General features: G+C 37.7%; 1 protein-coding gene across 1 annotated transcript in view; it reads left to right on the top strand.

Moving 5' to 3' along the window:
- Positions 1–13,595, top strand: part of UNC13B (unc-13 homolog B) — a 226,456-nt gene that overhangs the window by 31,704 nt on the left and 181,157 nt on the right. Inside the window, exon 2 of the mRNA XM_029920814.1 lies at positions 12,142–12,171. Within this exon, the coding sequence (XP_029776674.1) occupies positions 12,142–12,171 (30 nt within the window). The remainder of the gene's footprint in view (positions 1–12,141; positions 12,172–13,595) is intronic.

Genomic DNA, 13,595 nt, shown 5'->3' with positions numbered 1-13,595 from the left:
CAGGCTGTGTTGTAGCTTATGAACAAGTAATAAATTGTATCATTTATCTTGAATGTATCATAGATAAGCTGCTATATAACGATCGCCACTTCAGATAGCTGTGAAATTAGGTGATTAACTAGTTGTTACTTAACCTTCTAATTTCTGTATAAGTCTAATTACATGAAACAGAAGTTGGTGTTTTGATTTTTTACTTTGCTTTTCTGTTTGGAGTGTCATTGTAACCACTGTATTATAAATGATGGAAAATAATTGCATATGTTAAAAAAATATGAAACTTTATAAAGTAAGAAAAATAAAATAAAATAAAATTTCAAAAAAAAAAAAAAGAAATTGTTTCTTGAGTAGGACAGTTGAACAAGGCAGGTTAGTCATTCCCTATGTCTGAGGAACCAGGTCACTGGATGCAGAGTCAGTGTGAATAGGATTTCCTGTAATCTCAAGGGTGCTAGTTGTAGATTTGATTTTAAAATTAGTTTCATAATTAGATAACAAGTTTATCAATCTGGCATTTTTTTAAACAATTTGAGGAAATAGTTGATAGTGTAGAGCCATATAGTGTTTTATTTTAAACATTTAATATTTATCAAACTTTAAACCTTTCAAACTTCTGACTTAATATCTGTTTTAATAAGTGAACAATATGAAAATGCATAAGGTTATAAGAACTTTTAAAAACCTGATAACCTCACATCTGTCCCCATCTCATTTCCTGAGGTAACTAATAGCCCACTTGGTGTGTATCTTTCCATGCCTTTCTTCTATTCAATACACAGCCTATATTCACATTTATTAGGTTTTTGTTTCCTTTTTAAAATAACAGCTTTTTTGAGGTAAAATTCACATACCATACAATTCATCCACTTAAGTGTAGTGGTTTTTAGTATACTCAGAGTTGTGCAACCATCAGTGCATTCAGTTCAAGAACATCATTACCCCAAAAGAAGCCCCTTACCCATTAGCAGTTACTATGTGTTTTTTCTCAACCTCTCCAGCCTTAGGCAACCACTAATCTAGTTTTTTTCTTTATAGAATTAATTTTCTGGACATTTTATATAAACCCAAATCCAGAATCCAAAACAGGCTCCAGGCTCTGAGCAGAATAGTAGTATATAATAATTTTTGTGGTGGGGTTCATTCACTTAGCATAATGTTTTTGAAGTTTACTCAGGCTTTAGCTTTAATTAGTACTTTTATCCCTTTTATGGCTGAATAAGATTCCATTGTTTGGATACACCAATTTTATTTACCCATCCATCTATTAATAGACGCTTGGATTATTCTATTTTTGGGTTATTATGAGTAAGGCTACTAAGAACATTCATGTACAATTTTTGTATAGGTATATTTTTATTTATTTTTAATGTTTATTTTTGAGAGAGAGAGAGTGCGAGAGAGGGAGAGACACAGAACACAGAATCCAAAGCAGGCTCCAGCCTCAGAGCTGTCAGCATAGAGCCCGATGCGGGGCCCAAACTCATGAACCACGAGATTATGACCTAAGCCGAAGTCTGACACGTAATTGCCTGAACCACCCAGGCACCCCTAGGTATATTTATGTTTTTAAAAATTTTTAAATTTGTTTTTAATTTTGAGAGAGAGAGAGAGAGAGAGAGACAGTGGGAGTGGGGGAGGGGTCAGAGAGAGAAGGAGATAACAGAAATCGAAGCAGGCTGCAGGCTCTGAGCTGTCAGGACAGAGCCTGATGTGGGGCTCAAACCCACAAACCGTGAGATCATGACCTGAGCCAAACTGACTGAGCCACCCAGGCGCCCCTAGGTATATTTTTTAAATTGAGGTAAAATTCATATAAAATTAACCATTTTAAATTACAGTTCAGTGGCATTTAGTATTTAAAATGTTGTGCAATCACCATCTCTCTAGTTTTAACATTTTTTTCATCATCCTAGGAAAAGCATCCCATAATCATTAAGTAGTCACTCCCTCTCTCTCCATCTCTTGGTAACCACTAATTTGCTTTCTGTTTTTCTGGATTTTCTAATTTTGGATATATTGTATCATGTAAAAGGCATCATACAGTATGTACTCCTTTTTGACTGACTTCTTTCACTTAGTATAATGTTTTCAAACTTTATCCATGTCATAGCATTTATATTTCATTCTTTTTTATAGCTGAAGAATGATCTGGATATATCATATTTACCCATTTATTATTTCATGGGCATTTTGGTTGGATATACATTTTTTAAATGTTTACTTTTGATAGGGAGCATGAGTGGGGGTGGGGCAGAAAGAATGGGACAGAGGATCTGAAGTGGGCTCTGTGATGAAAGCAGTGAGCTAATGTGGGAGGTTTGCTTGAAATCACACACTTTGAGATTGTGACCCAAGCCAAAGTTGGATGCTTAAATGAGCCACCGACGTGCCTCTATGAACTGTTTTTTAAAGTGTCTATACCATTCATTGTGCATTTCCACCAGCAGTGAATATGGATTCCAATTTCTCTACATCCAAGCCAACAGGTATTAGGCTATTTTACCCATCCCAGAGGTGTGAAATGGTACCTTATTTGTGAGTACTAATTTTGGTTTACATTTTTGTTTTGTTTTGGTATGCATTTCCCTAATGACTAATGATGTTGCACCTCTTTCCATGTGCTTATTGGTCATTTGTTTATTTTCTTTGCAAAGGACCTGAATAGGTAGGTATCTTTCCACATTTTTTATTTAATTTGAGATAGATAGGAATCCTAAACAGGTTCTGTGTTGTCAGTGTAGAGCCCGATGTGAGTTTTTTTTTTTTTAATGTTTTTTATTTATTTTTGAGAGAGACAGTGTGAACAGAGGAGAGTCAGACAGAGAGGGAGACACAGAATCTGAAGGCAAGCTCCAGGCTAGCTGTCAGCACAGAGCCTGATGCAGGCTCGAACCCACACACCATGAGATCATGACCTGAGCCCAAGACAGATGCTTAACCAACTGAGCCACCCAGGTGCCCCCTGATGTGAGTCTTGAACTCACAAAGTGTGAAATCATAGCCTGAGCCAAAATCAAGAGTCCCTTACTTAACCCACTGAACCACCCAGGCACCCCTGCACATTTTACTTTAATGTTTATTTTGAGAGAGAGAGAATATGTGCATGTGTGGGTGAGGAAGAGAGAGGCGAGGAGAGAAAGAATCCCAAGCAGGCTCCCGGTTATCAGTTCAGAGCTTGACTCAAGGCTCAATCCTACAAACCATGAGATCATGACCTGAGCAAAAATCTGATGGCCACCCAGGTGCCCCTCCAAAGACTACTTTATGAATCTATTTATATAGTGTTTTTGAAATGACAAAATTATGATTAGGAACAGATAAGTGTTGCCAGGGGTTAGAAATTATGAAGGAGGGAGTAAGCATTACTATAAAATAGAATAATGAGGGAGATTTTGTTGTGATGGAATATTTCTATATTTTAATTGTAGTGGTAGTTGTGTAGATCTGCATTTGTGATAAATAACATAGAACAACAAACACACGTATTTTGTGTTTTTTGGTACTGTATTGTCATTATGTAAGATTATGTAAGATTTAACTATTGGGAGGAAGTGGGTATTGTTGAATCTGTAAATCTGTAATTATTTCAAAATAAACAGTTAATCCTATAGTAAATAATGTACTCCGTACTGAAACATTAGAAATAGTCATTTATCAGGGCACCTGGGTGGCTCAGTCGGTTGGGTGTCTGACTTTGGCTCAGGTCATGATCTCACTGCTCATCCGTCAGGCTCTGCTGACAGCTCGGAGCCTGGAGCCTGCTTTGGATTCTGTATCTCCCTCTCTCTCTGTCCTCCCCCACTTGCATTCTCAATCTCTCTCTCTCTCTCTCTCTCTCTCAAAAATGAATAAATGTTAAAAAGTCATTTATGTGTATACACATACACACATACAAACACAAAGGAATATCAATATTATTTTTTTCATTCCTTTTTATTGTAGTTTCTGAGGTCATTAAAAAAAATTTTATTTATTTATTTTGAGAGAGCATGAGAGAGTGCGAGCGAGAGAGAATCCCAAGCAGGTGCCACACTCTCAGCACAGAGCCTGATGCAGGGCTTGAACTCATGAACCATGAGATCATGACCTGAACTGAAATCAAGAGTCAGACATAACCGTCTGAACCACCCAGGCACCCCATCTTTTCTTATACATATTTTACCCATTTCTGGGGTGCCTGGGTGGTTCAGCTTGTTAAGTGTCGTCGGACTTTGGCTCAGGTCATGATCTTGGCATTTGTGGGTTCAAGCCTGCTGTCAGGCTCTGTGCTAACAGCTCAGAGCTGTACTCTATGTCTCTTTCTTTCAAAAAAAATGTTTAAAAATTTATATTTTACCCATTTCCTTAGTCTCACTTCTACTTCTTTAAAAAAATTTTTTTTATAGCTTATTGTCAAGTTGGTTTCCATTCACTTCTACTTCTTTTGATGGTCTTTGATTAATAAACCAGCCTTACTGATCAGTCCTTTGTGGCACATTTCATCTAACACCACACTTTGGTTTCTAGACTCACAGCGTATTATCTGTGTGCTTGCATTTTTTTTCTTTCACCTTCCTTAGGGTATGGACTATGATCTTCCTTTCTCTTCTTTTTGCTGCTGCTGTGGTATTCTGGTGAAATGAAAAGAACTAGATTTATAGTCAGAAGATATGAATCCTTTATCAAGCTTCATTGCTTATTATCCATGTGATGTTGTCAACTGATTCTTTATCTGACCCAGCCACTGAAACTCTGAGCTTGACTTTTTCCTAATCTGTAAAATGGAGCTAAAAAAGAAAATTGGCATAAACCCCCAATACCTATTCACAGGAATGGTCCTTTGTGCTCTAACACCAGTGGACACATACTGTTGTCCTTTGTTTTATTTATTTATTTATTTGTTTGTTTTTTAAAAAATTTTTAATATGTTTATTTATTATTGAGACAGAGAAACAGAGCATGAGCAGGGGAGGAGCAGAGAGACAAGGAGACATAGAATCTGAAGCAGGCTCCATGCTCTGAGCTGTCAGCCCAGAGCCTGATGTAGGGCTCAAACCCATGAACCGTGAGATCATGACCTGAGTCAAAGTGGGCCACTTAACCAACTGAGCCACCTACTGTCCCTACTGTTGTCCTTTAGAACTCTACTGTCTTAGACGTTCATGTGCTTCTACTGGAATACCAACTTCTCTGCAGCTTCTTCAAACCAACTCTGCGTTTTTGTTTTACTCCCTCAAGATTGAAGTGGGGAGCATATGATTACTACATCTAGGTCTGCTGCCTTTGGCTTCTATAGTGGGTTTTAGGTCCTGCTTCCCATCTATCTCTCTCAGGATTCTTTCAAAAGAGGAAGAGTGTGTTTAGACACTGGGGAGCCCAAGAGACAAATAGCTACCTCTTTCCTTTTCCTTTTTCCTTTTCCTTCTTTCCACCTCATTCATTTAATTCAGTTTTTAGGTAGTTTCTTTCTTTATACCATTATTTTAATTTGTAACTTGCTAACATAAGATGTTGAATATTTTTTCATGGGGTTACTTACTATCTGTGTATCTTCTTGGGTGAAGTATTTGTTAAGGTCTTTGACCAGTTTAAAATCAGGTACTGTGTTTTCTTACTGTTGAGTTTTAGCACTTCTTTGTGTATTTTGGGTAACAGTCCTTTATGAGATATGTCTTTTGCAAATACTTCTCAGTCTGTGGCTTATCTTGTCTTTGTTTTGACATGGTGTTTCACAGAGCAGTTTTTAATTTACTGAAGTTCAGCCTGTCAGTTATTTCTTTCATGAAATGTGCCTTTGTGTTAGATCTAAAAAGTCATAATCATATCCAAGGTCATCTGGGTTTTCTTCTATGTTATTTTCTAGGAGTTTTACCTATAGATCTGTGATCCATTTTGAGTTAATTTTTGTGAAGATCTGTCTTAAATTTTTTTAATGTTTATTTGAGAGAGAGAGAGAGAGAGAGAGAGAGAGCGCGAGCGAGCACACAGGTTGGGGAGGGGCAGAGAAAGTGGGAGACACAGAATCTGAAGCAGGCTCCAAGCTCTGAGCTGTCAGCACAGAGCCCGATGTGGGGCTTGAACTCATGAACCACAAGATCATGACCTGAGCTGAAGTGAGAAGCTTAACTGAGCCACCCAGGCATTCCTAGAATTTTTTTTTTTTTTTATGTACGTCTTCATTAGTTATAGCACCATTTGTTGAAAAGGTTGTTGTTGCTCCTTTGTATTGCCTTTGCTTCTCTGTTAAAGATTATTTGACTTGGGCACCTGGCTAGCTAAGTTGGTGGAGGATGTGACTCTTGGACTTGTAAGTTAGAGCCCCACATTGGGTATAGAGGTTGCTTGAAAATAAAATCTTAAGAAAAAAAAATTAGTTGACCATATTTATGTGGGTCTATTTCTGGTGTTTATCCTGTTCCATTGATCTGTTTGTCTATTCTTTCAGTAAAACCATACTGTCTTGATTATTGTCAGCTTTATGTAAGTCTTAAAAGTTGAGTAGTATTGATACTACTCAATACAGAGTTGGCTATTCTGGGTCTTCTGGCTTTCCATATAAACTTCCTAATCAGTTTTTCCATATCTACAAGATAACTTTCTAGGATATTTTGATTAGGATTATATTGAATCTGTAGGTCAAGTTGGAAAGAACTGACATCTTGATGATATTGAGGCTTCTTATCCATGAGTATGGATTACTTCTCTAATTATATTTTAATATCTTTATTTTTTCTTTTTTTTAATGTTTTTAATTTATTTTTGATACAGAGAGAGACAGGGCATGAGTAGGGGAGGGGCAGAGAGAGAGAGGGAGACCCAGAATCCGAAGCAGGTTCCAGGCTCTGAGCTGTCAGCACAGAGCCTGACGTGGGGCTCAAACCCACGAACCGTGAGATCATGACCTGAGCTGAAGCCAGAGGCTTAACTGACAGAGCCGCCCCTGTTTTAATATCTTTCATTAGAGTTGTGTAACTTTACTCATACAGATTTTGTATTTATTTTGTTAGATTTATACCTAAGTATTGAATTTTTTGGTAACAATGTAAATACAAATGTGTTTTTTAAAGAATTTATTTGTATTTAAGTTAGCTGTACACCTAATGTGGATCTTATACTCACAAACCCAAGATCAATAGTTGCTTGCTCCACAGACTAAGTCAGTCCCTTTTGTACAGTTTTAGGTTGTTTAAATAATACTTTATATATATAAATTTATGTTTTTAAAACAATTTTTATTTTTTATTTAAGTAAACGCTATACTGTACACAGTGCTCAAACTTATGACCCCAAGATTAAGAGTAGCATGCTCCTACTGACTGAGCCAGGCGGGTGCCCCTAAATATTTTACTTTTTATTTTATTAAAAAGATTTTTTAAATGTTTGTTTGTGTTGAGAGAGCATGAACATTGGACGGGCAGAAAGGGGAAGCACAGAATCTGAAGGAGGCTCCAGGCTTTGAGCTGTCACTACATAGCCTGAGGGTGGGGCTCGAATTCACAAACTGCAGGATCATGACCTGAGCCAAAGTCAGACGCTTAACTGACTGAGCCCCCAAGCACCCCAAAAGATTTTACTTTATTTATTTATTTATTTTTAATTTTTAAAAAATATATTTGTTTTATGTTTTTTAATTTATTTTTGAGAGGCAGAGCGCGAGCAGGGGACGGTCAGAGAGAGAGGGAGACACAGAATCCAAAGCAGGCTCCAGGCTCTGAGCTGTCAGCACAGAGCCTGACGTAGGGCTTGAACCCATGAACCGTGAGATCATGAGCTGAAGCTGGATGCTCAACCGACTGAGCCACCCAGGTGCCCCAAGATTTTACTTTTAAGTAATCTCCACACCCAATGTGGGACCTGAATTCATAACCCTGAAGTCAAGAGTTGCATGTTCTACTGATTGAGCCAGCCAGGCACCTCATACATACATACATACATACATACATATGTGTACACACACACACACACACACACACACACACACACACACTTACTTAGATATTACTTCTAAGTTCTTTCTACATGTACAATTTTATTAAAAAATCTTTTTAATGTTTATTTTTGACAGAGATGGAGTGTGAGTGGGGGAGGGTCAGAGACAGATTCATAAAATCTGAAGCAGACTCCAGGCTCTGAGCTGTCAGCACAGAGCCTGAGCTGGGCTCAAACTCAGGAAATGCAAGGTCATGACCTTAGTGGAAGTCGGACATTTAAACTACTGAGCCACCTAGGTGTCTCTACATGTACTATTTTATTTTATTTTTTAATTTATAGCAGAGTTAGGTAGCATATAGTGCAACAATGATTTCAGGAGTAAATTCTGTAATGCCCCTTACCCATTTAGCCCTTCCCCCACCCCAACTCCTCCAGCAATCTTCTTTGTTCTCTATATTTAAGGATTTCTTATATTTTGTCTCCTTCCCTGTTTTTATATTATTTTTGCTACCTTTCCCTTTATGTTCATCTGCTTTGTATCTTAAAGTCCTCATATGAGTCAAGTCATATGATATTTGTCTTTCTCTAATTTTGCTTAGCATAATACCCTCTAGTTTCATCCACTTAGTAGCAAATGGCAAAATTTCATTCATTTTGATTGCCAAGTAATATTCCATTGTATATGTATAAAACATCTTCTTTATCCATTCATCCATTGATGGACATTTGGGCTCTTTCCATAGTTTGGCTATTGTCAATAGTGCTGCTATCAACATTGGGGTGCATGTGCCCCCTTTGAACAGCACACCTCTATCCCTTAGATAAATACCTAGTAGTAGGGTGTTCTATTTTTCATTTTTTTGAGGATCCTCCAGACTGTTTTCCAGAGTGGCTGCACCAGTTTGCATTCCCACCAGCAGTGCAAAAGAGATCTTTCTCCAAATCCTTCCGAACACCTGCTGTTGCCTGAGTTGTTGATGTTAGCCATTCTGACAGGTGTGAGGTGCCTTCTCATTGTGGTTTTGGTTTGTATTTCCCTGATAATGAGTGATGTTGAGTATTTTTTCATGTGTCAGTTGGCCATCTGGATATCTTCTTTGGAGAACTTTGGAGAAGTGTCTACTTATGTATTTTGCCCATTTCTTCACTGGATTATTTGTTTTTGGGGTGTTGAGTTTGATAAGTTCTCTATAGATTTTGGATACTAACCCTTTATCTGATGTCATCTGCAAATATCTTCTACTGTTCTGTCGGTTGCCTTTTTGTTTTGCTGATTGTTACCTTTGCAGTGCAGAAGCTTTTTATTTTGATGAGGTTCCAGTAGTTCCATTTTTGCTTTTTGATTTACCTTGCCTCCAGAGAAGTGTTGAGTAAGAAGTTGGCTGTGGCCAAGATTGAAGAGAGAGATGCCTGTTTTCTCCTTGAGGATTTTGATGGCTTCCTGTCTTACATTTAGGTCTTTGACCCATTTTGAGTTTATTTTTGTGTATGGTATGAGAAAGTAGTCCAGGTTCATTTTTTCTGCATGTCGCTGTCCAATTTTTCCAGCACCATTTGCTGAAGAGACTGTCTTTTTTCCATTGGATATTCTTTGCTGCTTTGTCAAAGATTAGTTGGCCATATGTTTGTGGGTCCATTTCTGGGTTCTCTATTCTGTTCCATTGATCTGAGTGTCTGTTTTTGTGCCAACTACATGTACAATTTTAAATGCTTATAAATTTTGAGAAAGAGAAAATGTGTATGTATGCTTAAGTAGGGGAAGGGCAGATAGAGCAAGAAAGGGAATCCTAAGAAGGGTTTGCACTGTCAGCACGGGGCCCCATGTGGGGTGCAGTCCCATGAACCCAGAAATCGCTACCTGAGCCAAAACTGAGAATCAGATGCCCAACCAACTGAGCCACTCAGACGCCCCCTACATGTACAATTTTATTTTATTTATTTACTTATTAAAAAAATTTTTTTTTAGATTTTTTTTAATGTTTTATTTATTTTTGAGACAGAGACAGAGCATGAGCAGGGGAAGGGCAAAGAGAGAGAGACACACACACACACACACACACACACACACACACACAGAATCTGAAGCAGGCTCTAGGCTCTGAGCTGTTAGCACAGAGCCCGACGCGGGGCTTGAACCCACGAACGTGAGATCATGACCTGAGCCGAAGTCGGAAGCTTAACCCCCAGGCGCCCTTTAAAATTTTTTTTTAATGTTTGCTTATTTTTGAGAGAGACAGAGTGGGACCAGGGGAGGGGCAGAGAAAGGGAGACACAGAATCCGTAGGAGGTTCCAGGCTCTGAGCAGTCAGCACAGATCTTGATGCGGGGCTCAAACTCAAACCATTAGATCATGACCTGAGCCAAAGTTAGATGCTTAACTGACTGAGCCACCCACATGTGCCACTACATGTACAATTTTAAATGTGGATTATTGATTTCTTAATATTGTGTTTTGAGATTTCTTTTTATAGTCATTTATTAGTCTTATCATACATGTTTTGCAAGTATTTCCTCCTAATCTATGGCTTGCCTTTTTATCAGTGTTTTTTGAGAAATACGTCTTAAATTTTAAGTCTAGTCCAGCCGTTTATTTACTTTTTTTTTTAATGTTTTATTTATCTTTGATACAGAGAGAGACAGAGCATGAGAGGGGGAGGGGCAGAGAGAGAAGGAGACAGAACCAGAAGCAGGCTCCAGGCTCTGAGCTAGCTGTCAGCACAGAGCCTGACGTGGGGCTCGAACCCATGAACGTGAGATTTGACCTGAGCCGAAGTTGGAGGCTTAACCAACTGAGCCACCCAGGCGCCCTATTTACTTATTTTTTAACATTTCTTTATTTTTGAGAGACAGAGACAGATCATGAGCAGGGGAGGGGCAGAGAGAGAGACGGATACACAGAATTGGAAGCAGGCTCCAGGCTCTGAGCTGCCAACACAGCCTGACACGGAGCTCAAACCCACGAACTATGAAATCATGACCTGAGCTGAAGTTGGATGCTCAACCAGCTGAGCCACCCAAGCACCCCATAGTCCATCCATTAGTTTAATGATTTTCAAACTTAATGCTTTTTGTATTTAAGAAATCTTTGCCTATCTCAAGGTCACTAAGATTTTCTGTTTTCTTCTAGATGTTTATAGTTTTAACTCTGACATTTAGTTCTCTCTCTGATTCATTTCAAGTTAAGTTTTGCATGTAGTGTTAGGTAAGGATAATATATATTGTCCATTTTATTTCATTGATCTCTATTTTTATGCCAGTACCACACTATCTTGATTACTGTAGCTTTACAGAAACTTTTACAAAAAAATTGGGAAGAGGAATTGATGTGAGACTACAAGGGACAGTCCAGTGGGAGACCCTTTGATTAAGTAAAAATAGATTTTAGCACTAAGTGCTGCCTGATAATGGAGAGGGTCTTGTAAGGAGGTACTGATCACCCATCTCTTGGAAAATATTAAGCAGAGCGTGGATGTCAGCTAAGGTTGAAGCTTTCAGTTGCAATGTAGGACAAGGAGAGTGGCAGGTGTGAACCCTCATGTATCCTTTTCAGGCACTGTCTTGAGATTTCCTTTTATTCTACATGCATTCCTGTGCACTTAGTCCTAATCTTCATTGGTAGAAAATTATTGGTGCTTACTGGAACTTAGCAGATTTCCTCCATGTGTGTGGTCTATGATCTTTCCTAAAAGTTGGCCTGCTGCAATACTAATGTGGGATTCTTTATTTTGCAGTTCTGCACTGATGTTTCATTAACAGCTCTTTGTGATCATTTGGATGGGAGCTTCTCTTGTTATCTGTTTATTCTCAGTAAGAAATACTTCTCGCCCTTGTTCAAAGTCTTGTCCAAATCTAGCCTCTTGAGCTCTTCTTTAGGCATGAATGGAATGGAGGGAGTTTCTGTGATGGGTTTAAGAAACGTACATAACTTAAACCTTAGATACATGACATGAAAATGGTTGCCTGCCATGGGAGTAATTTAGTTTACCTCCTTGTCAAGAGGCTGTAAGACATTTCTGCATTGAGGATGAGATTGGATTGGATGACGTCTAAAGGACCTTGTAACTCTCTGCCTTCAGTCTTTGTTCAGCAGTCCCAGCTTCTTTTCTCTTAGACTTAGACTTACAAAGCTAGTTCTAACTCTAACCTTGGCATATAGTGGTACTCAAGAAACATTCGTTCAGTAAATGAATATGCAGAAAGTCCTCATGGTGTCATCTTTCTTTTCTCTTGCAGTTAAAAGAGCCAAATTCCAGGGTTCTCCAGGTAAGGCCAACCTTTAATTATTATGTGTTCTCCTTTCATACTTTGTTATTTAAAAGTAGTCTTTTAAACAGTCATTAATTTCATTTAATTCATTGGTTAAATAACTTAACAAAATACTTTATTAAAAGTCAATATGGGGAGATGTTGGTTAAGGGATACAAAGTTTCAGTTTTGCAAGATGAATAATTTCTGGAGACTTAATGTATAATATCAGTGTTCATAATTAATGAGTACTGTATGCTTGAAATTTGCTAAGAGGATGGATCTGAAGTTGTTATTGAACATATACACATTTGAAAATTGTGATTATGTGAGATGTGATGAATATATTAATCAGCTTGAATATGGTGATTATTTCACAATGTATATGTATATCAAATCATCAAGTCATACACCTTAAATACATACAATTTTAAAATGCCAATTATACCTCAGGAAAGCTGGAAAAAAAATCAGTTTTGTTGTAAAACTTTAAAGAAATCTGTCTGTATACCTATCTAGTGAAAACTTAAAGTCCTCCTATCTCTTGGCCAACTCAGTTCTACTTCCCAGTAGTAATTATTTAGGTTTGTATATATCTTTTCAGATTTTTTTGGTGTATATCCATGTTTAAATAAATAGATTAACTGTGCACCTTGCTTTTATTCCAACAACACATCATGAAAATAAGTTGTATAGAATTTTGTTGTAAATTTGTACCTGAGTTTCCTGGTTAATGAATACTTAGTTGTTTCCAATTTATTGCTATTATAAGCAACATATGTTTTTGTGAATATATCATTGTCAGCTTTTGCAAATGTATCTCTATGCTAGAGTCCAGAAGTAGAGAATTGCTAGGCTGGAGGTATGTATTTTTAAAATTTTAATTTGGTAGCTGCTGCCAAATTTCACTTAATGAAATTTTGGGGAGATTATACTCTGACCAAAAGTAGAGAAGTGTTTATCTAAATCCTTATCAACATTAAGTAATATAGAACTTTTTAATCTTTGCACATTAGAAAGTGAGAATAGTATTTACTTGTTTTAATACACATTTCCTTAATTGTGAATGCTAAGTTACAGGGATGCTGGTTGCTGCTGGGGAAAAGGGAAGGTACTGGGGATTACTGGGAAAAAATTCATGATTAGGAACCCATGGGAATATGAAAAGCCAAACCTTGGGTACAACAGGAACTGAGTCTCTGAGCCTACTCCTCTTTCCACTAGCTAAATCTCTTTTCTTTCTGAGAATTTGTTCTGTTTTCCTTTCTCTTCTAGCTGGCTTTTTATGCTTACCTGGTTTGCCCACAGCCCATAATGGCTACTCCAGTGGAATATATATATGCCTCTCTGAGCTTTAGTATCAATCATCAATTGTCACTATTTCTTTGTTTTCCCTATTTAAAATTCTTTGAGGGGGAATTGGATTGTTTTCAGTTTTTTGC

The sequence above is a fragment of the Suricata suricatta genome, chromosome 13 (assembly GCF_006229205.1).
Source record: "Suricata suricatta isolate VVHF042 chromosome 13, meerkat_22Aug2017_6uvM2_HiC, whole genome shotgun sequence".
NCBI classification, from domain to species: Eukaryota; Metazoa; Chordata; class Mammalia; order Carnivora; family Herpestidae; genus Suricata; species Suricata suricatta.
This window is presented reverse-complemented; position numbering and strand designations above follow the sequence as displayed.